The sequence below is a fragment of the Podarcis melisellensis genome, assembly GCF_964234715.1.
Source record: "Podarcis melisellensis genome assembly, chromosome: 11".
Classification (NCBI taxonomy): domain Eukaryota; kingdom Metazoa; phylum Chordata; class Lepidosauria; order Squamata; family Lacertidae; genus Podarcis; species Podarcis melisellensis.
The window spans coordinates 59,638,261-59,661,735 of NC_138543.1; the positions used below are offsets into that span (position 1 = coordinate 59,638,261).

General features: G+C 46.1%; 1 protein-coding gene across 7 annotated transcripts in view; it reads right to left on the bottom strand.

Moving 5' to 3' along the window:
- The window catches only part of KIAA1328, a 197,215-nt gene that overhangs the window by 25,382 nt on the left and 148,358 nt on the right, over nt 1–23,475 (bottom strand). For all 7 annotated transcript variants that reach the window (XM_081929770.1, XM_081929768.1, XM_081929769.1 and 4 more), the window contains 2 exons: nt 12,064–12,233; nt 5,194–5,302 (listed from right to left, as the gene is read on the bottom strand). In XM_081929770.1, coding sequence (XP_081785896.1) covers nt 5,194–5,302; nt 12,064–12,233 — 279 coding nt within the window. The remainder of the gene's footprint in view (nt 1–5,193; nt 5,303–12,063; nt 12,234–23,475) is intronic.

The following is a 23,475-nucleotide window of genomic DNA, read 5'->3' on the forward strand; positions in this document are numbered from 1 at the left end:
CGCTGCGCAATGAAAGCAGCAATCCCTCTTCCTGTTCTGGCTTCTGGGATAGCTGCGCAGCCTGCATTCGCTCCATAAGGCACACACACACATTTCCCCTTACTTTTTAGGAGGGAAAAAGTGAGTCTTATAGAGCAAAAAATACGGTAAGTAGTTTGACCAAGATCATTACAAAAGTAACCATAAAAAGTGGCTTGCCACTGTAAAATGATAAACTCAACTGTTTAGAACAGGGGTCAGCAAACTTTTTCAGAGGGAGGCTGGTCCACTGTCCTTCAGACCTTGTGGGGGCCGGACTATATTTTAAAGGGAAAAAATGATGCAAGAGCACCACAAGCCCCGGTGGCTGCTTACCTGTGTCTTGCGAGCGGCAGGGGCTAGCGGTGGGGGACGATGAGAGGCGCATGAAAGGGTTCCAGAGAGGAGCTGCTTAAAATGGCGGCCGCTTGAGAGCTGCTGCTGCTGCTGGCACCAACAAAGAACAGCCCCCTTCCTCCTCTAGGCAGGGCAGGGAGAAGCCAGGAGGAGGGAGGGAGGAGGTGCCACCACCGTGTGAGGGAGAGGGAAAGAATGTGCGAGCTGGTGATCCATGTGGCGATTCCCGGACCATCCATTGGCTGGATCCAGAAAGCAACTGGGCCTGATCCAGCCCACGGACCTTAGTTTGCCCACCCATGGTTTAGAACAGCATGTGATAGCTGATGGGAGGCGTAGTCCAAAACATCTAGAGGGTACCAAGTTGGGAAAGGTGATTTGGAAGAAGTTGTAGCTACTGCTTCTCCTTTCCCTTCTGGGCAAGATGGTACCCCCGTGGTGACAGCTGGAGAAAGAAAGGAGGGAAGAAGAGGCCACCACTGGGAGCTGAACGATGACAGCTCACCCAGGCTGCTCCTTTCTTTCCCATTCCCTGTAGGGCGGTTGAACAGGTACAGCTGCCTTCTCACAGATCTGCATCTTTTGCTTTGACATCGCCCTGCCCGGCTCCCCTCAATTATTTCTGATTTTTGCTTGCCTTCCCAAATCAGTCTCAGGAGAGGAGAGGAAAATGGAAAGAGATTTAGGTGGGTGGGGATGGGGGATTTGTTTCTCCAGACCCTCTCGCCCCCAAAATTACCAGCAGTGATTACCTAGCCACAGAAAAATTAAAGGAATGGGGGGGGGGGTAACACAGTATGTGCATGCCATAAACACGTGTGAAGCAAACAGACAGAGCAGAAAGTGACTCTGCACATCTGCTACTGGGATACTGGCGCTAGTAATACAGGGAGCATTAAGTTGAGAGCACAGGCTGCATCACTTTGAGTGATGGAAATCTGCCAGTGGCTGCATTGGCACCCACCTGTCTTCTCCTCCCTGCCGCCAATGCTTCTTTGATGGCATTTATTTGGTCACTGTGAGGCCAGGATGCTGGACCAGATGGGCCATTGGCCTGATCCAGCCCAGGATGCTGGGCAGCCCAGGATACTGTACTGTACAGAGGACGTTTGGGTTGTGAACGTGATCCGTGCGGGACGCATGTTCATAACCCGTGCCCGCACATGTTGCGATTCGGCGCTTCTGCGAATGTGCAAAGCACGATTTAGTGCTTGTGCGCATGGACGACCGCCAAAACTCGGAAGTAACCCATTCTGGTACTTCCGGGTTTCGGCAGTCCACAACCCGAAAAAACACAACCTGAAGCGTCTGTAACCCAAGCTATGACTGTACAAATTCATTCCTTTTCCTCTGTTTGGGAGACCAAGCTCATCTCTCCATCTCCCCAACCTGCTCTTCCCTGACCCTCTCTTGTGCTTGAATCCTGCTTGATGGCTTCCCACACGGCCACAGTGAGAACATGATGCTGGACTAGATTTGCCACTGGCCTGATCCAGCAGGCTCTTCTTACTTTCTTATATTAAGAATCAATCCCTACGAAAGTGAAGGCAGCTTCTGTCGCTGATGCTTGCCAACGCTTTGCATGAAACCTGGCTTGGCTCTACTTGCAAGAAGTTTAAATAGCCAGAAGTAATTACATATACTGCAAACTCAATTGGTTTTCTGCCTGCCGCTCTCCTTCTCCCCCGCCCCACAGCCCTCCTGTTAAGGCTCAAGTTTTGTTCAGCAAGTTTCAGCCCCAAACAAAGCAAACCATTAGGGTTAAACCGTTAACTGTGGATTCTAACAAACATGCTGACAGATCTTTAACTTTAGTGGCACACCAGCAGCTATAATTCTCCATATTGATTAATTTAGTTAGTTAAACCTGCAATCTAAGCTTATAACCCATTCAGTGATAAATTGAGACTGACCTGCTGCCCAAGCAGGTTTCGTGGATGAAGAATAGGATTGGGTTTAGGTCTCCCACAGAAATACTTGTCCATTTACCATTTTCAATTAGAGAAGCCCATGAGTAAGGGAAAGCAAAACAGGGCTCTTTAACCTGGTCAATTATACTAACACGCTGCACCAAAAGGGGCGGGGGGGGGGTGAGAAGGGAGAAAGAAAAAACACACTCAAAGAGAAGGGAGAGAAGATTCGGGAAGAGCAGGCACCACACCGGACAATCATTTATTGTTGTTGTTATTATTATTTAGCACAAGATGTAGAAAGGTCTGAAAGCAATTTAAACACAAGAATGTAGCTGGACAGGAAAGCAAGCCATGAGGTCATCAGCTGGGCTCTCAATTCCTCCAGCTCTCTCTCCCCCTGGCCGAGAAAGTAGGAATGGGTTCAAGGGTAAGATAGAAGCTCAGCGCTCAACTTTTACCTGCTATGAAGCAAAAACCAAAAACAAACCTCTCTCCTTCATCATCAGCACCAGTACCAGAGTAATCTACCCAACCAGGAGAAGACGGTGGAGAAAAGTTCTGTGTCCTGGCCACATATGTTTTCAGGACTGCAGCACAGTGTGTTCCCTCTCCTGATGGGAGATGACCCAAGGTGGACAGACAGAAGGAGAAAAGCACACTGGTACTCAACACCCCAGAAGGATCCTGCCTACACAGCCTCCCTATATATGGGTAGACATTAGGAGCTACGGTGACATATTTTGTGCTGAAATGAAAGTTTCAAATCTAGCACATCTCCTAGTCTACGGCAGGGGTCAGGAATGCCACATTTGGCCCACCGCCATTTTTGCCATGCCAGGGAATGCTGCGACTGGGCCCAAAAGGGGTTGCAGAGCCCCTTGCAAGGTGCTTTGAAGACCCAGCTATCAGCAGGTGTGGCGGGCTTCAAATTGCAGCGTTGGGTTTTCTGCAAGCACCAAGGATCGGCTGGTTGTCAGCACTTCAAGAAAGCTTTGCACAGCTGAAACCCAGGCAAGCTACAAGCAGATTGTCAAGCAGGCATCACATCAGGGAGGTTTTTCAGACAATGAATGGCCACAATGGATCCTGATACAAGCATGAAAAGAGAGCCAATCAATGAACAGTCAAGGACTGGGGGGACCCCTTGTTATAGTATTGGCACCACTGTATGCAGCCAAAAGGGACAAATAGGAAAGCGTTCCAAGCCTACAGGGCTCTTTGGATCTAGGTTGGCGAAATAACCTTTTGCATCGTTCATGAAGGAAGGAGTCGTGGATTCTCCAGAAGATACTTACCCTTTCAATCACCCTCTTGATCAAAGAAAAAGTAAGTTTCTGTTGTACAAGTTTGTCAGTCAGAGCCTTTAACCTACTCCCAAAATGATTGAATGCTCAGCCATTCTGTGCAAAAACTGGATGGGATGATCGAACAGGTACACCTCTTCAGAGACATTCCACTACTGAACCCCTTTACAATCTATGTTAACATGCTCTGTCTTCTTTCACAAGACAGAATCCAGCAATATGCAAAGTCAATAGGCTGTGCGTTAAAAACACTAACAGGGAAGCTGATTTTGTAAAGGCGGGGGGGGGGGGGATTTTCAGATACTACAAAACTTGAATCCATTTTGGCCCAATACGAGGGCCCAGCACAGTATGGTTTAAAAATGGGCTCTGGAACAGTTGCTCACATTTTTTGCATGAGTTCCTGAACTCTCCTAGTAGTTAAGTTTTTCAGAAGCCTGCACCTTGAGAGAACAGGCCCTTCGCAATGGTGGTGGCCACATGTGTGGAACTCCTTGACATGTATCAATTCAATTGACACCTGCTTCAATGGCTTTAAGGAACCAGGTTACACACCCCTGAACTACCTTGTCAGCCATAAGCAGAGTCCAGTGTTACATGTGCGCCAATGCTGAACAGGATTTGAAACCAGGGTTTAAAACAACCATGCAAACCCCTGTCTATGAGGAAAGACAGTTGGGTTGGGCAGATGTAATGGTGAGCCATGATTTGAAACTGGCAAGTAATTTATGTCCAAAGAGAAAGTGAAGGATGGAGCACCAACTCCCTAGTCTGCTTCCAGATTTGCAAAGAGGCAGAATAACATAGCAAACACACGGGGTCAAAGGGTCCCTGCTCCAAACTGGAAGTGCCCACATCTCTCGCCATCAGCACCCCCCCCCCCCATTTTAAGCTGACCATTTGATGTCCAAAGCTAGGATTCGTTTTCAAACCGGGCTGAGATTTTCATATAATACATTCTCAGCGTTGAGAAGACCAAAGTAAAGGCAATTGCTGTTATTAACCTTATTAGCCCAGAAGAAAAACAACTCTGCTTTTATCCTCCTGTAGTTCTTCACAAGAGCAATATTGCCATTTAAGGTTTCTGAAGGTGACTTATCAGAACTGCTGACTTAATGTGATTTTGTTGCTTGCCGTTAAACAGCAAAATAACATTTGTATAAAATGGCTTAAAAGAAACACATCATGATAAAATGTGGTGCAATTTGGTGGGAGGGAGGGCAGTGACACTGGGAGGATTTAAAAACTTAAAGTGGACTTTGAAGGGAAAGAAAGGTCTAAACACAGTGAACACCATCCCTTTAAATTATTTACAAATGTATTAAATGTGTCAGGACTTATAACTTAAAAATACTTCCCCCCTCTCAGGCTCTAAGTAAAAATTAAAGCATTAGAACTTGGCATATTCCTGCATTTCTTATTCTAACAAGCAATTTAAGGCTTACTATAAATGTCACAGGATATGGCAGTTCTAAGTTTATATTATCCAGCTTGAGCAAAACATGAAATATCACAGAAACTCAGCTGCTTCCCCTCGTATCTGGGCGAATTTGATGGTTGCGTCTGAGGAATCTTAAACCAGAGATTACCAGTCATCTTACCGTGAGGTGTCATGCTGGATTGGGGAGGTGGCCGCAGTTACAAGCTCTTTTCTGCTGCCTGTCAGTCCGGGGGATGTAGCCGCATCCTTCCGGGAGGCTGAACTCATCCCTGCAGAACACGATGGAAGACAATTACGATGGGCATTAGAGGCCGAAAAAGTTCTGGACAGCCTTTCTTGCATTATTTCAGAATGCAGGGCCCAAGTGCCGTGCTACTCCTCAGGGAACTTTCTATATGGTGAATCGGCAGCCAAAGGAGTCGTTACTCTTGACAGGTATGGAGAGGAATATATATTTTCAGGGCCGCCTGGAGTCATAATTGCATAATACACCACCCACAACAGACTTTGAGTCAGCGCTGTGGTTTTAGCAAGTGACGGGTTCCCATCCCCTAGTGATCATCCGGCCAATCCTCGCAAACGTCACCCCCAGATCACCAGCATTCTCCGGAAACCAGCAGAGAATTCTCAGTGCTATTTTAAATATGCACAGTTATTCTCAAAAGCACAAAGAACTGTCTCCTCTACATTCTGCTTTAATTCTGAGGCAGACTCATTTCTTTTGCAGTGCCAAAGCCTCGTATTAGCTGGACATCTGCAGCGTAGAAACCAATCTTGAAATCAACCCACAGGGAAAATGAATGGAGGAAAGGACCACTTTCTTTGAGAAGCATATTCTGTATTTAGAAGACTAGAAGACATCAGAATATGTTCACAAAGCACATATTGAAAACATGTGAAATAAGGCAATAACTTGCCTAGAAATGGGTCTGAAAGAGATGTTTTCTCTGGGAACCAGGTTTGTACATACTTAATTTGGATGCTTTAATTAAGAGCTGTGGTACATCACAGTAAAAGCTGGGCTCTTGGGAGAGGGAATGAGCGAAAAGGGTCTTGCTCAGAACTAGCTGGAGATGTTCAGGATTGGACCTTCTTCAGGGTCACACCTTTCCCTCCCTCCTTTTTTTGGAGGGGGGGAGAGGCCAGAATTATTTTCCTTATTAGTGAGATTGTGGGGAAGAGTGAGCACATTTTTTTGCATGCAGAATGTCCAAAGTCAATCCCTGGTATTTTTCTAAGTAGGGTGAGGAAAATGTCCTGGCCATAGCTGTCCAGAGTTTCAGATGTAAATGTAAATACTGATCTAGGCGGAACAATGATCTGCCTCAGAATTACACAGTTTCTTATGATTTGTGGACCAGCTGTCTTTGACATTCGCAGTGCTGCTATCAACAGTTGGTGGAGTTCCCGAGGCAACTACAATGACTTGGAAGAGATTTAAGCTAGGCATCAAGGGATTGAAGTTATTTCATTTCAATAGTTTGATTATAATCTCCAGATGACAACTCTAGGACAATACTCTCTAAAGCAGTGGTTTCTAACTGGGGGTCCATGTAACCCACCCAGGGGGGGCTGTGGCAACATTCACATAAGAAATACTTCAAAAGAGATACAATTTTTTTCAAAAGTAGGGTGTCTGTGGATTGGCTTTTGAAAAACAGGGGGTCTGCATTAGAGAGCTAATTGGGAACCACTGCTCTAAAGCATAATTGTGCAAACCCTTTCTCCTGTTGCTTCTGGTTATGAAGTTTAAACTTGATTTTGAAGCTGGTTGCCACAATAGAGGACCAAGAAAGGAAAAACCTCAGCCTAACTTTAACCTAATAGCTTCCATGCAAAGCCTTCCTAGAAATAAATAAGAGTACAGTGCTACCTCAAGTTAAGTATTTAATTCGTTCCGGAGGTCCGTTCTTAAACTGAAACTGTTCTTAACCTGAATCACCACTTTAGCTAATGGGGCTTCCAACTGCCGCCATGCTTCCGGAGCACGATTTCTGTTCTCATCCTGAAGCAAAGTTCTTAACCCAAGGTACTATTTCTGGGTTAGCGGAGTCTGTAGCCTGAAGCATCTATAACCTGAAGCATATGTAACACGAGGTACCACTGTACCTAGTTTTCTGGTCATGAAATGTGCTGCAACAGATAAATGTAAACAGCATCCACAAATATAAAGGAGCTGGACCAGTTCCATCATTTGCAAACGATTCCCCATTAAGGAGGGTGCAAAGGCATTGCATTATACTGGCAAAGTGGTCTTGCTGTTTGGGAGTGCCTTATGAGACTGGTGTTTTGCTTTTTTAGCAGAAACTGGTGGGCAGCCAACACATAGGACAGTTCAAAGTAGGCTTTGATGTCCTACTCCTGTAGACAGTGCAAGAAATGGGACTTTCTACTAAAGCAGCTGCTTCCACGTGGTAGGGGCAAGAGTAAAGTGGTCACCAAAGTGTGCAAACTGCCCCTTAGAGGGTGGTGGGATGACCTAGGGGGTCCTAAAGAGGTAAAGGGGCAGCAGGGGGTGTTAGGAAGCAAAGGTGTGGCGGGGGGCAGGGGGGATGGGGCGCTGGAACTGTAAATGACCAGACTTTGAAAAGCTTAAGTTCATCATTTTTAAAAATTAATTAAACTAAATAGTTTTAATTGGATTTTGAATAAATGTGCAATTAATTGTTAACATTTTGAATTTTACTGCGTTATTATCTTCCTTAGTGGGTCGTGCAAACAGCTATTCTGAATAATGCCTTTTATAGTTTGGGGAAGGGGGCACAGGGGATGAGATTATGGAAGCACAGGAGCAGTGGCCAAAAAAGCTCAGGGATTTCTGCTCTAGTAAATTAAAGGAGCCCAGGTCTACTAAGCACATGCAGCCCGAGGAGGACAAACAGCCAGCGGTTTAATACTTTATTGACAAAGCATTCACTTACAGTAGCTTCTAAGGTGCACAGAACATGCAGAAACGCTTCTGGAGACTTAAGGAGCTGGCATCATGTCCCCAGACTGGTGCTCCGATCAGCAGCGTGACCACGCCTCTACCCAAAATTAAGTACCTTCGTCTGATGGAGCACACACAAGCAACCTTCGACTTCCCCTACACAGAAGCTGCCACTGAGCCTGTCTCTTTAAGCCCTTCCTGGTCCTGGGAGTACAGCGGGGAAGGGGATTCTTTCTACCGGACCCCCATCTCAGGCACAATTCTCTTCCTCCAGCCCTGGCTCCTGTCTCATGGGAGGCACGAAACCCCATAAAGCGCTGGTCCCTTCCTGTGGATCAGCCTTGGGTCCCGCGGCCTCCACCACACAAACCTTGGAGACGTGCTAGTCCTGGGCATTTGGGGAGACCCAATCTTAAAAAGCAGAGACATCACCTTGCCAACAAAGGTCCGTATAGTTAAAGCTATGGTTTTCCCAGTAGTGATGTATGGAAGTGAGAGCTGGACCATAAAGAAGGCTGATCACCAAAGAATTGATGCTTTTGAATTCTGGTGCTGGAGGAGACTCTTGAGAGTCCCATGGACTGTAAGAAGATCAAACGTATCCATTCTGAAGGAAATCAGCGCTGAGTGCTCACTGGAAGGACAGATCCTAAAGCTGAGGCTCCAAGACTTTGGCCACCTCATGAGAAGAGAAGACTCCCTGGAAAAGACCCTGATGTTGGGAAAGATGGAGGGCACAAGGAGAAGGGGACGACTGAGGACGAGATGGTGGGACAGTGTTATAGAAGCCAGCAGCATGGGTTTGACCCATCTGCGGGAGGCAGTGGAAGACAGGAGTGCCTGGCATGCTCTGGTCCATGGGGCCACAAAGAGGTGGACACGACTAAATGACTAAACAACAACAACAAACCAAGTTCTTCTGAAATTGAGAGAAGCTGTGCAACTGCAGTGCCCTGTGTTCTGAGCCCAGAGCCTTCAATGGCCGGCATCCTAATGCAGGTGAGGGAGGCAATCTGTTAATTACTACAAATCACTTGACTGCCAAGCCAGCGCTTATCAGCCTGTAATTTCCCCCCACCAAATTGCTAAAAAAAGAAAGAAAAACCTGCAGAGAAACAAAGAGGGGAGCATGGAGAGCCAGAGGACAGGGTCAATTCATTCTTGGGGAAGCCCATAGAAAATTCCAAAGAACAATGGGTGAATTGGGCATCAATTCTATCATGAGGCATTTAAAGGAAGGAGGGGAGGGTGGGAAAAAGAAAGAAATGAAATAATGATGGTTTAAAAAAAAGAAAAGGAAAGGGAAAGGGAAAAAAGGGCAAAAGAAAAAAGAAAAAAGAAAAAAAGAAATCCATCAGTGAAAATTGCCCCTGAAAACTTCACAGAATTGTAACGGCTTTCTCTCGCTTAAATTGATTGGTGTAGCAACGTTATGAGATGACTATTAGAATTCATTGCGCGCCACAGAAAGAGCTGAAATGTCAGCAGACTATACAGCAAAAGTAATGGGTCCTGAACTCCTGTTAGTCAAAAATGATTTTGTTTCAAATTAGAAATTGATTTCTTTTGGACACAAGCCCTTTGCCGGCTTCCAACTTTTGTAGCTGAGCCTTGGAAGAGATTAACCTCACCCTCTGTTCGGGTCCCCCTCTGATGATACCCTTTCAAAAGTTTCTTCGCCGCGAATGCTTTTTTAATGCGGACGCGGTCTTAACCAATAACACAGGTTGTTTGTTCCTAGGAGAGCTGCACCACATTCTGCCTTTCTTTTTATTTTTCTGCTGACACAAATCGCAAACTCGTTGACAAGTTTAAAAGGAAAGGAAAGAGAGAGAGGAGGGGGGGGGCAAAGCCAGCTCATAAGCGAAGCAAAGATTATGTTAGGCTCTGCAGCCAAGCACAAGACTGCTCCAATTTCTTTCCCCTTCGCTTCGAGAGAAAGAGTGCTTTGGCCCACTCCTTAAGTGGACACACTAAGTGAAGAGCAGAACAGATGCAGGGTATAAAGGAGTCCCTGGGCTAGAAAATTCTGCGTTTCCGGCGGTAGAGGGAGATTGCATCATGAAAAGTCAGACATGCACGCCAATTTCTTTTTGCTGGAAATTAAAGTAAATCTCCCATCCCCATCAGGCAACCATTTTCTGTACTTTTGTACTACTGGGCTGGCACGGCAACTATTAAGTTTTCAATCAGATTCCTTCCTGCCCTATCTCAAGGGCTCAGGGAAGGATACATGCTATTCCTAATACCTATTTATTTCATTTATGAATCGCTTCCTATGGAGAGGGCCGTGGGTTCATTGGGAAGAGGATTTCTGCACTGCAAGCGGTTGGACTAGTTGACTCTCACGGCCCCTTCCAACTCTCCAATTCTGTGATTCTATTTCGGAGCTATTTCACAATCAAGAACATGGATGATAATAACATCCACAATAAAATACATATTAACAATTTTGTATATAGATTCATGGATAGCTCAGCTGGTAAGAGCATGGTGCTGATAACACCAAGGCTGCAGGTTCGATCCCCGTAATGGACAGCTGCATTGCAGGGGGCTGGACTAGATGACCCTCAGGGTCCCTTCCAACTCTATGATCCCAAAACCATTAACACGATTTCATATATAAAAACAATTGAGACAATTTTTAATGACCTTTGTGTTGATGTGTGCATTTTATGAATTGTTACCGAGGATGAAGGGAGGGATATAAATAAAACTAACAATGACAATGACGATCTCTGTTCATTTTACCCTAACATTCACCTGGGCAGAAGAATGATAGTAAAAGGTAGATTAAGGCTCACTCTGAGATTACAGAAGCTCTTAACGTTTATGACATAACTGAGCTGTTAGTTAAAAGACAGCAAAGGAAAGAAGCACAGCAACACAATTTAGTTATGGAAGCCACAGGTAAAGGCTGAGCAAGCTCAGGATTGAGGGAAATTAAGAAGGAAAGTTTAATACTCTCTTACCCATGGCTGTGGCAAGAAATCACCTATCTGAACCTGCTTTGTTTTTGGCATTTCAAGAGAACACTCCCCGTGGCAGCTATTTACAGAAGCTGTGCATGTAAAATGCATTCACACAGAGAACAATTTGACTGTGCCAACCCAGCCACGGGCATGGCAAATTTGGGGTGGCAGGTGGCGGGATGGCTACTCGCCCTGAAAAAAAACCTCCTATCCAGTGGGAGGAGCATCTTGTTAACTTAATATCCTACAGTCCACTCTGGCAAATATTATGCTCACTCAATGGATGTGGTGGGTGGATGCATGCTTATTAATAGAATAAGAATCTTCTAAGTTGCTACATGGAACCTGGAACTTCATGTTGAAGACATTACATTGTGAGAAAGTAGTATGGAATTTTTGAGGGCTCTGCATCCTTTATTTCTTACATGGGACAACAGAGGAATGGAAGATGGTGAAGTTTAAAACAGCTAAGTTTTTTCGTTCAGTGTCTCCACCTTTTCGCTGGGCTCATACATTGGCAGAAGTCTGAGTAAAGCAGGAATGGAGGGGCACTGAGAACTGTTTCAAAACAAATCATCCAACAAGCCAGTTTTAACAAGGAGAAATAGCAGAGATGCGTATAGCCCAGAAGTTAACACCAAAAAGCTAACACAACAGAGCTTTTTCCAAATCCCTTCTCGCTGTACTGAAGCCTTGCTTTAAAGTGCAACTCTTCTCAAACAGCTGCCCATTGTTTAAAATCACCAATTCCTCCCTCCACACCTGCTTTATTCAAACCTCTGCTGTTATTTAAAACCATTATTTACCTATCCTGTTGTGCAGCTCCCTCTGTTTTTACTCCCCTCCCATGCCCTACTTCAAGCAAACCCAGGATTGGGATGCAGCACTAAAAAATCCTGCATGATGACAGCCTTACATTTCTATGTATATAGGAAGATATGTTGTGTGTACATGTTATTTTGTAATCTGCTTAAGTTACTGTTTCAATTATGAAACTGCATGTAAATATATTAAATAAATAATACAGCACAGGAAGGTGCAGGAGCACCAAAGACAGTAGAGGATGTGTTGAAGGTTTGCTGGATGGTGTGGGTGACTTGGCCTTTGGGGATATCGGGGTGCACCTCACCTCTTCTCGGTCTGACAGTCTCCTTCTTTGTGTGCACTCCAAAGCATTCATCGTCTGCATGAGCACTGAAGCCAACACTTTTCTTCCCTCCGCTGCTTCCTGGTGTGTTGCAGCCTCTCCCAGAAGCTGACGTTTTTGAAAGGCAATCTTCACAGCTGAGCTTCGGAGAACTGGAAGAGGGGAAAAGAATATGGGTGTCACATTTCGGTCTTCTCCCTCACTCTCTTTCAAGCTAACAGTATATTAGCATATAAAAGCATTAAAATATATTTGACCCACCAAAACAGCTCCCTTATCTTCCAGACAAAAGAAGTGCCGCAAGACCAGAAAATTTACTTGTACACACCCTTGAATACCTGGATGCTATTTTTACCTTCCAGAGGCAACCAGGTGAATGGCTACTTACAGGCCTGTTCAAAGTACTTAGCTCCTGTTATTTGTTTATTTTTGTTATTATTATTTTTTTTTGGGGGGGGGGGTTATTTTGTACTCCTGCAAGCCTTTGGGTTCCTGTGAGCATGCTGATAGCTCCCCTCTTCTTTCTCAGTGGCCTTGTTTTGGTGACAAACCCATCAACAGTCAGTGGCTAAGTTCACTATTAGAAGGAGAGACAAGACTTCAAGATCATACTGCTAGAACATACCATGTAGACCAACACCTGCCCTAACTTCAGGTGTGATGCACAGGAATAATGAGTATGCCCCCCCTCCTTGAGATTACTCTAAGATATGGGGCTGAATAGGTATCCCAGTTGTCTCCTGGGAAAACGTAAAAAGCGTTTCCAGCGCAATGAAAAGATTGGAGGAGCTCTCTTTCACCCAGGAGTTTCAGCACAATTAGCATCGTTTAAAAGATATTTAAGAAGCCAGTCGTTATTTGGGCGCCTTCTGGGTTTCCAGGGTAAAGATTTAATTAGAATTGATAGCCCTGTTTTCTGAAGAGGGCGACCTTTGACTTGCAAAATTAGTGGGAGGAAGTTACTTTGCTGGAACACTCAAATGGCTTCTCTTGACAAGCCAAGGTTACCTCTAGGATGGAATATTACTTTCAGGGTTGAGTAGCACTGCAAGTGCCAGAGAGAGGGAAAAAATTAAATTGCTAATTTTAAAGGACAGGATGGAAAAGAAATAAAAAAAATGTACAGCATAGCAAGCTCTGCTAACAAGGCCTTGGGGTCTGACCCTTCAGCTCTTAATGCAAGTGAAAGCCTGAAAAGACCAGGAGTTAAGAAAGAGAAGGATTAATATTGAGTAAGGATTTCAAGGGCGCCAACGCTGTAATGCCTCAGAACGAGAAGAAGTCTTTTGCTGAAACAGTAGGCTGATGAAAGCTCTTTCAACACAGCCACCAGCCTTTCCCAATCTAGGTTATGCGTCGACTGGAACAGAGTCAGGCCACGTTCCCACCCCACCCAGTTAGCAGTGAAGGGTGTCTATCACTTTGAGGAATCCTTTGGTCAGTTTTATTTTCCCACCTCTCTCCTTTCTTTCAAGCTCCTCTTCAAAGCTCACTTTTTCCATGTGAGCTTTGGCTCATCCTCCAAACTATCAGTCCCGAATGAAACCAACCAAAGGCTAAGCATGCATAACAGCATCCCTCCCTCCTTCTGTTGCCGCCCACTATCAGCTTAGCTTGCAAGGATATGGAGGGGGGCATTTTTTTTCCCCTGCGTAATTTTGTCAGGTGCCAGGAGCCTGAAGGAATGTATCTCAGTTGTATACATCCTATTGCTCTATGTGCTCAAGGCGGCTTACAGCGAAAGTAAAAAAACATAGTTTTAAACCAAGTCATGCTAGCCCACCGAAAGCTGCTAGCATCACTCTTGCTCACATGCGCAATCAGGGCTGGCCCAAGGCATTTCAGCTCCTGAGGCTGAATCAAAAAATGCGCTCCCACCACCAGGAAAGAAGAGGGGAGAGAAGTTCTATTTCAGGGATAAGCAGAGTAGAAACAAGATCCATAATGGGGGAGAGGGGATGGGAGAAGAACAGCAGTGCCTCCTATTAAATGAGAGGCTGCTGTAGAGGCAACATGTGGACGGGTCTGCCAAGGATGTGCCCTATAGCTGCCACTGGTACGGCTGCAGCAGTAGCAGGCGATTCGTTCCTTGGAGGCCAGATCTACCTGTAGATCCTGCCGCCTAAGGCAGTCGCCTCTCCTTGCCTCATGGGCAGGCCAGTTTGGTGACACAGGACCAAACTCAGTGTGAAGACAAGCGTCCAAATGCAAACACGCACATTCAAGGCTACATAACGGTGGCTAGTGGGAGTCTGAATAGCCTTGGGGCTGCGAAAGTAGTGCTAAATTTCCCCTTTCCCCGCCACGTGACCCAGAATCTGTTGAGTGCCCCACCCCAGCTGCTATTTACCTAACAAAAACGATGGACATAGAAATAATAGAATCCTAGAAATGTAGATCTGGAAGGGGCCACGGGGGCCATCAAGCCCAACCTTCTGCAAGGCAGGAGTATTTTGTCCAACAAAAGTTGTGGCTCAAACCCACAACCCTGGCATTAAGAGTCTCATGCTTTGCCAACACTTATTACAATCACACAACTAACATTACTGTGTCGTTTTGCTTGCAGTCATTACCTGATTGCCAAAAGATTAGAATGGCCCCCTGTTCCTCTTACACTATCCCTACTCAGGTCTACATCTTCATAGGCCTGGGAACTTCCTATAGATTTTGAAACCACAGTATCAGTTTATTGTAGCTGGCTGAGAACACGCTCTAAGGTATGTCTGACCCAGTATGTTCCCTGCTCTCTATTCCAAAGAGTTGCGCTGGTTGAAGATCTCGGGGAGCTTTTTCCCAGTCAGAATATTGTCTAAACTCTGAGTTGTATGAACCAACCGTCTTGACAACGTAAGGGGGTTTCCAATGTTCAAAGAGGTTTCCTTTCGTAGTAGGCACATAGATTCATGGCCTTCCCTACAGCGGTTCCACTCGTGATCACTGCCAGGAAGGCATTTAACATTTCTAGTTGTAATGAAGCCGCTGAACAACATGCCAACGAGTTAAAGACATAGGGCAACCCTATGGGGAAAACGCAGGAAGAGAGACTCAAATATGAAACGATTCTCCACCACCACAAGATTCACCTAAACACTGTCGAAGGAAGATGGGCCACCTGGAACTTGACTTACTTTAGCTCCCCAATGCCAGGGATCCCCCCCCCCACTTTTGAGCTGGAGTGGGATATTTCAAAATGCCATTCAGGACCCACCGAACACTTGCTGGGATTTGCTTTCTTTAAGAAGTAGTGGGGCGGGGAGAGGGGGGGCGAGAAGTGGGGGAGAAACGTTAACCTTTTGTTTTATTGAATTAAAATGCCACGGAAATGCTGATGTAGTCTTCAGAGACTAAAATACTTTTACCAAGAAGAATAGCTGTCATTTATTAGACACAAAGAACAATCGCTTGATAGGATGCTTTCTGACAAAAAGCAGATTGGTATTCTCGTCATAGAAAAAGGCATTGTGGGGGGAAGGGGGGGGGGAAGAGAGAGAGAAAACCCAGCACAGACCTCTGAGACTTGAATAATTTAAAGCCGCATTTGGTGCAATTTGAATTTTTCTTTAGGGAGGCAAAGTTAAATACCTTTAATTTGTTCTAATTATTTCAAATTTGCAAGTTAATTATGGCTGATCATTAAATAACAAAAAGGACTATCATCTCCATAGAGTTTTACCTCCTACCCTCTGCATTACTTAAGCTCGATTTTAGTATGCATGAATTAACTTTCTAAATAATCGCACGGTTTGACTAAATGGCTCAGTAAAATGAGCTCTGATCCTCAGAATAAGCATTAATGGACATTAGGAAGGCTACTGGGACCCATGTTGCTTACATTATAAGTATTTTTAATGGGGTCTTATTTACTAATCTTTATATACTGCGCAAGTTAGGGCACTAATACGGCTTCATTAGTCTGCTTTAGCGGAGGGGGGAAAATGTCACTTCTTCAAAACACTAAAACCAATGTCTGCTCAGAGGTAGCTAAATTCATTTTTAAATTAAGTCAAGTCAAGTATGATGAAATTTAACTTGTTTGAGAACAGCATAGCCTGATGAATCAATTCGGCATAATGGCAGCCCTGGCCCACAGAAGGAATTTTACGGGACTAGCGATGTGCTAAGCTAACCAAGCAGTGAGAAGGATGCTTCTCTTCCCCCTGGCCACAGAGCAACACTTACCACCAACACCCAAAAGCTCCTGCCGGGCTCCTGCTCAGCATTCAGCGCTCGGCTGGCTGCTTCCCGGCCATGAATTCTGAATTTGGAGACTCACCTTTCACTGAACCCTGATCTAGTCATACATTTTGCAGGGCTGATCAGAGGTATCCAGAGAACATTAAGCCAGCAAAGCGTTTGGAAGCCGACAAGCGCAAGGGCAGCAACAGAGGCCCTCCAATATTGATTATTCAACAGATGGCCGGTGCAGTTTTAGCCTTCTGCACCCCAGCTGAGACCGCAGGCTTGGGAGCTTAACCACCGACAAACTGACAGATTGCCTTGCTTGGGCTCACCTCCCGGTCTTAATTGGCTGCACCGTGATGTTTCCGGTCATCAAATGCTGTCAGGTGTGATGGCTGCAGAGGCTCAGGTTCCCCCCCCCCCCCGTCCTCTTTTTGAAAGTATAAGCAACTATGCTGAAATAGATGTCCGGTGATTCATCCGGGGATGACAGATTAAGTCCCCATAAACTGAAGAATTGCTTGCCACTCTGCCCTTCCTGAACATCTCTCTCTGCTAAGCTGAAAAGGAGCCGAAATGTGGTGGAAGAATTCCAGGGATGAGTCTGCACGCCTAAATATGAGTGCCGACTTTCCGCAGACCTCAAGCCTTTACCCCAAGGGGAGACCATGGTTTGAGCAGCGTGAGGGGGGTTTCAGCTGGTCCTCAGACACGAGAGGCCCCACAGAGACCTTTGCAGAGGACAGCCATCAGTTTCCATGAACGCATGCAGGCCTTTGCAGAGTCTGTAGCCTACAGGTAGAGAGCATTCTCCACCCAGTCCCAAATCTTTTCACTCTGGGGAGGGGAAGCAGAACCACCACCATTAAACTCTTTTCCCAAAGAGGAGCCAATGCACTACACGTTCAGAGTCATTCTGCTTCATGGAAACTGAAAACAAGAGGGATTGCAGAAGCAGTTGACTACAACCTTTTCGCTTCTATTTGCCCACTCAGAACCACCCAGTCGTCGTCAAAGCTACCCTTTTTCCTGGAGGGGAAAAGCCCCCAAGATGGTGGTGAAGGAAAAGGGTTAGGCAGACCCTCCCACGGTTGGCCCTCTAGTCCCTATTTCGGCCTCATGTGGCTGCTTTGTATCATTTTTTAAAAATTGCTAGGAGTAAAGTTACTCATGGAACTGTCTGCCACATTTGTCATGGTTTTGAGACCTGGTCTATGATTACGTTCCCAGGAGGTAGATCAGGGGCCAGATCACTCCTGCGGAGATCCTCCGTGGGGCGGACCAGCGCAGCACAACACGTCTGTGCATGTCTGTGGTGCCGGAAATCTCTCCTGCTCATGCCCAGACGCCGAAAATCGCTCCTGTGCAGAAGTGAGTTTCGGTGTCTGGGCATGCGCAGAAGTGATTTCCAGCGCCATGGACATGTGCAGAAGCGGTTTCCGGAGCTGCGGAAGAGAGTCCCCATGCTGCGCTGGTTTAGCGCAGTGCGCCAGGACTCGCCGAGCGGGTGGTTCGGTTCTGGGACGGCTGCTGAGGAATAGCTCAGTCGGTAGAGCATGAGACTCTTAATCTCAGGGTCTTGGGTTTGAGACTCATGTTGCAGGGGGTTGATCTAGATGGCCCTTGTGGTCCCTTCCAACTCTACAGTTCTATAAATCTATAAATCATGGGCCAGTTAAACGGCCTCCGTGGGTCACTTCTGGCCCATGGGCCGCACGTTGCCGACCTGAGGTAGATGATCCACTGCTATAAAGCAGCTAAATTGGTTAGCTACGAAGGACACTATTGGTGGAGCTAAATAACTGAAAGAGGACACTTTTGACGAAAGCATAATCAGGATTCAAAATCATGTGAGAAGTCTCCACAAATTTAGGTTTTCTACTTCAGAACTCTGCCTGCAAGCTTCTTGGAGGGGGAATGGGTAACAACACCAGAAGGAACGGGGCTTGTGCAAGTCACAGAATCCTAGAATTGCAATGTTGGGAGGGACCACGAGGTTCATCTTGTCCACCCCCTGCAATGCAGGAATCTTTCTCCCAACATGGGAATCGAACCCATGACTCAAACCCACGATTAAAAGTCTTCTGCTCTACCAAAATAGAACTGTGAATGGAAAGGGGGATACTTGAACAGGGATTCAGTTGAGTCCTGCAAAGAAGGTACCAACAAAGCACCAAGGCAGAACCTAAACAGAGGCACCTGTATAAAATCTGCGCACAGGAGAACAACTCGCAGCACAGCTGGAACTGGAAGGGAAGAGATTCTTGTAGTACTAGGTTGGGAGACTGCACTCAGGAGGGGACTCCTCCCCAGAACAAACAAGGTGAGTGACCACATTAAGAAAACTACTAGATGCGGGAACCTCTTTCTCCCAGGACCAAGCCCTGTCCTGCGACATCAGCAATGGCAGAAATGGCACAGGCAGAGATGCACAATGTCTCTTGCAGCATGCAGGTTGTGTGTTGAGAAATGATCCCCTAGAGAAGCTAAGTGCACCTCGGGAAACAGTTCACAAACAGCAAGTAGATGGGGCTACTTCCCTCCTCATCCATATTTCCTTTTGTAAATCTGTTGTTCGCCCTGGCTTAGTTTTCACTGAGGGAGGATAACCCAGATTGCGTATTGGGGTGCAACACGACTGAACGCTCCTCAATGGGGGAGACAACCCTCACACATAGGAAACTGGATGACAGGAAGATGACTGGCCCTGAAGTTCTCTCCCTGATATGCTAGCTTTCTATGTGCAATGACTTTTTTTAAAAAAATAAGGAAGTAACATTCCAACAGGTGGACACTCAGTCAAGCTCTGAAGCGGCACAGCTCAGACACGTGTTTGCTTCCAACTCTGCGAGGCCTCGGCTCATGTGGCCCTGTGTGTTTCCTTATCGGCGGCATCTGGCTGAGAAACCGGCACGCTAAGCTTACGTGTGGCTTGCAGAGCAGAACTGGCCCCTCTGCCTCTTTCGCAACCCACGCACGTAGTCAAAAGCCTTCGCCAGCACACCCCTTGAAGAAATAAGGAATTAAACGGGTCTTTAAACTGACACCAGCGTATCCTCTCCAAAGCCTCGTTCCTAATTTTGCTGCAGTAAATAAATAAATAATGGCGTCTTTTGATCCTCCCCTTTGCAAATTCCGGCCTTAATTGGCTGCTCTAATAAACAGCAAAATGATTAGAAATTATCCTCTCCCCTCCTTCCCCACCCATGGAAAATAAATCTCAGTCGGTAAAGAGAGCGGGCGAGTGGTGGGCTGGGGCGGGGGACCTCCCCCGGCTTAGAGCTCTGCAGAGATTCATGTTGAAGTCAGGCCTGGCAAGCTTTAAGCGGGACAATATGCCAGGAATCTGCACGTGGCCTTTCGTACGGAGCGGAGTAGGGCAGCTGTCGCTCCAGCGAGCAGGGCTGTCAGCCTTCACAAAAGAAAGCCATGTAAATGCCAAGTCACAGGTATAAAAACAATCCTTCAAATGCAGCGCCCACGTATCTGGAAAAACCTGCCTGGCTCTTGGTGAGCGAAAACACTGAAAGGATTGACAGAACATCCTCTTCCAAACAAAGTTTCTGACCTAAATCCCAACTTCTGAAGCTGTTTCAGCGGCCCCGCTCTCGTTCCCTAGGATGCTGCTGCGTTATTTTGGGGTGGGGTGGGGGGAACGCAGCTCATAAGAACAAGGAGCACTTTTGAGCAGGCATTTTAAAGGTCCAGATTTAACAGTTTCATGGGCCGTCCAAAGGGCTATGCTTCCTGAAAGTGGCCTCGTTTGGACACAATGCTGAACCACAGTTGAGCACGATGAGGACTAGCTGCTTTGAGCCTTGGATTTGTGCTCACACGCCTTCCCCTCTGCCCCCTGGCAGAGCATACGTCACACAAATATTGAAAATATTGAGGACCCATTCTGGATCTTTTACAAGAGCTGGATTTTTTGTGGTATAAGAAAAGGTGGTTCTTTGGGTTCATTATTCTGGAACCCTAGCTGAATGACCCTGTCATGTGGCTACATGCCAAAAAATAAACTTAAAAAATAGCAACTATACCCACAGTAAATGGTTCTGTAAACCGCCCTGAGACCTCTGGGTATGGGGTGGTATGTAAATTCAATAAATAAATATAAATAAATAAAATAAGTGCAGACAGACCCTTATCCGTGTGGAACCAACTCAGTTTCTGGGCTCCAGAAGATGCAAGCAATTTATACTGCAGAACATTCAAAGTACTCCTGACATTTGCAGTTTCATGCAAGGCTTCGAAGCACAGTCTCAACGAGACCAGCAGCAATGAGCAATACAAAATAGAAATGGAAGTCTCCCATCTTAATTGCCAAAGGACTTTCAAAAGCCTTGCTTCACACAGGAGTCCGTATATGAGGCTCCACGTACTGAGAAGCCACTGGGTGACTGTAGCAGCTGGCTATTCTGATAGCTACTGGACAATGAAGAGAGCCAAAGGCCTTTCAGTGCCACCACCAGCTGCCTGATAGGCTGATGTCCCTCCAGGAACACAGTTGCTTTCGACTGCTCCAAGTCCAAGAAGCCAAATACGGCAACCAGGGCGAAGGCATGGAGCCAGTCAAAGGTATTTAGGGAGGTTTGGAAGGGGACTCTCCATAGGTGGGTGCAGCATCTGCCAAACTCCCTGGTTGCTAAAGCCACTTGAGGTTCCTTCGCTAGATGGAGCCACGTTCACAGACTTCTATCTGAACCCCAGTCTGACACTACGCACTGAATATGGAAGAGGAGTGTGACTGGCTGCTGAAAGACAACTAGGAGGGAGGAGAAGCTGATCAGAGCCAAGCAAGGAGATGAGCAGGGCATGGGTGCAGTTATTTCAGAGAATCTCACCAGGAAAGTTTGAAGAAAGTTGGCTAGAAAGTGGAGGAGAGGGAGCAGCAGCAGCGCTTCCCCCTCAACCCAGAAGCCCATATAACAAAGAGGGAATGTAACTGTGCCAACACCAAAGTTTCCCCTTTAAGGAAGAAAAAGAAGGAGCTCCTTTTTAGCAAGATTAAGGTTGAGCTGTTGGCTAGACAACCAAGATTATGTTTCAGAGAGACTGTTGTACGAGAGACAAAGCGGAGCGATGGATTTAAAAGTCATTGGCATAGAGATGATAGCTGAATCTGTTCAGGTGGATGAGGCTACCCAGGGGATAAGGCAGTGAAGACCTTTGAGCAAATCAAGACCAGCCTAAATCCCTTCTCTGAACGGGCTGGAATTGTTACAAACACACACACACACCTGCCAAGAGGAGATCTTGCAAAACACACACCCATAAGCACACTGTCTCTCCATAAAATCTAAAGATCATATGGCTTCTAAAATTAGGACGCCTGCTAAATGAAAGTTAACCCGAACAATAACTTTAGCTAAACTCTAGGTCACAAGGACTGAATATAATGAGATGAAGAATATGAAAAGGCCATTCATAATGAAATTCATCACACTACGAATGCCATGCTTAGCTGCCTTATAACGTATAATTAATGATCCTATAAAAATCCAGCACTCCAGACTCTTCCTGCTGCCCACAGAGCCGTTCTTGATGCTGGGCAGGGAGGAAGAGCAGCTGCTGCCACAAACGCTGCCCTCTGAGAAGCATTAGCGGGGTGCTCCCCTCCCCTCCACGTTTGTCCATCAGCTGCCATGGACCCATTTCCATAACTTGCTGAGCTTTGGGGACCCTTATCCAAAAACCAGCGTCCGCAGCTGGCCAGGGAAGATGACAGGCTGTGCACATCGGGAGCACGGGATCAAACAAGCTTTGCTATTAGTGCTGATGGCAGACCATCTCTGCAGCAGCTACAGCCTGAGCGCGTGGGCAAGGGCCCAACAGCTTTGCCCTAGGCAAGAGAGGTCTGCAACTGCCAACCTTTGGGCCAAATGCAATGCCCGCCCATCAGGTAGCTGCCCCTCATCTGCCCACTGGAGAACGGCCAGGTCAGAAGAAGCAGAGGTCGAGGCAAGGCGAGGTTGTGAATCTCCAGCTAAGCAATCTGTGAATCTGTGCAGGCTGAGCAAGTTGCAAAGTTCATCCCAGCCTGAGTCTGTTCCCCAATAAAATGACCCAAAGTGGGGTTGGGTTGGAGCAGAGAAGCAGACCCACAGCTGCATCCCAAGTCTTGCTGGTTTGTGCTGCTGCCCAGGGCAGAAGGTGTGAGTTTTTCCACTATGTCTAGAGCTGGCGATAGATAAGGTTCAGGGGATCTGTGGGGATCTAGAGTCAGGGGATCCAAAATTGATGGCAGCCCTTCCCCACCTTAGAAGGACACTCAGGGTGTATTGTTCCATGGTCCATGGGAAAGCCAACCTGCCATGGAGAGAGATTTTTGAGCCCTCTGCCTTCCTTACTAGGCTCTAGGAAGGCACCCATGTTGCGGAACCCTTCAAGGGAGATCGAGCCAGGCTCTCTGCTGAAACCTCCTGGCTATCTGTAAAAAGCCCCCCTTTCTGCTAAGCCTTTGACAATCCTCAGAATTAAGTTTTGACAACTCTGGATCTATTTTTGGATATTTTACTGGTGCCATATGCTGCTTGTTGGCTTGTTATCAGCAATTACTATATTATATTTCAACTATCACACTGTATTTTATTTATAACATTTTATGGCTCTTTTTAATAAGCTTCAAGCCAGCTTGAAGGATATATCTATGGACTGGTTTTTGTGCTTTGGTATTTTTGATACCTGGCCAATGATTTTCTTCTCCTTTACTTTTAGGCTATTGTTGTAGACGGAATCAATATTTTATGAGAATCTACATTCTATTATGTGTTATCTTATTAAACTTGTGTTACTATAACTGCTTTGGTTTTCATGTTATCTGTTGGCATTTGTGTTCTATGTTGGAAACCACCCGGTAGTCTTTTGACAAAGGGTGGTATATAAACAAACAAACAGGCAAAAATAATATATATATATATAAATGAAGAAGAGGGTTGACAGAAATGTGTCAGTGATGGAAACAGCAACTGGCGTTCCACTTTTCCTTTGTTACTACTACAGTCATACCTTGGAAGTCGAACGGAATCCATTCCGGAAGTCCGTTTGACTTCCAAAGTGTTCGAAAACAAAAGCACAGCTTCTGATTGGCTGCAGGAAGCTCCTGCAGCCAACTGGAAGCCGCGAAAGCACCACCAGACGTTCAGCTTCGAAAAGAACGTTCAAAAACCAGAACAGTTGCTTCCAGGTTTCGAACGTTCAGGAGCCAAAACATTC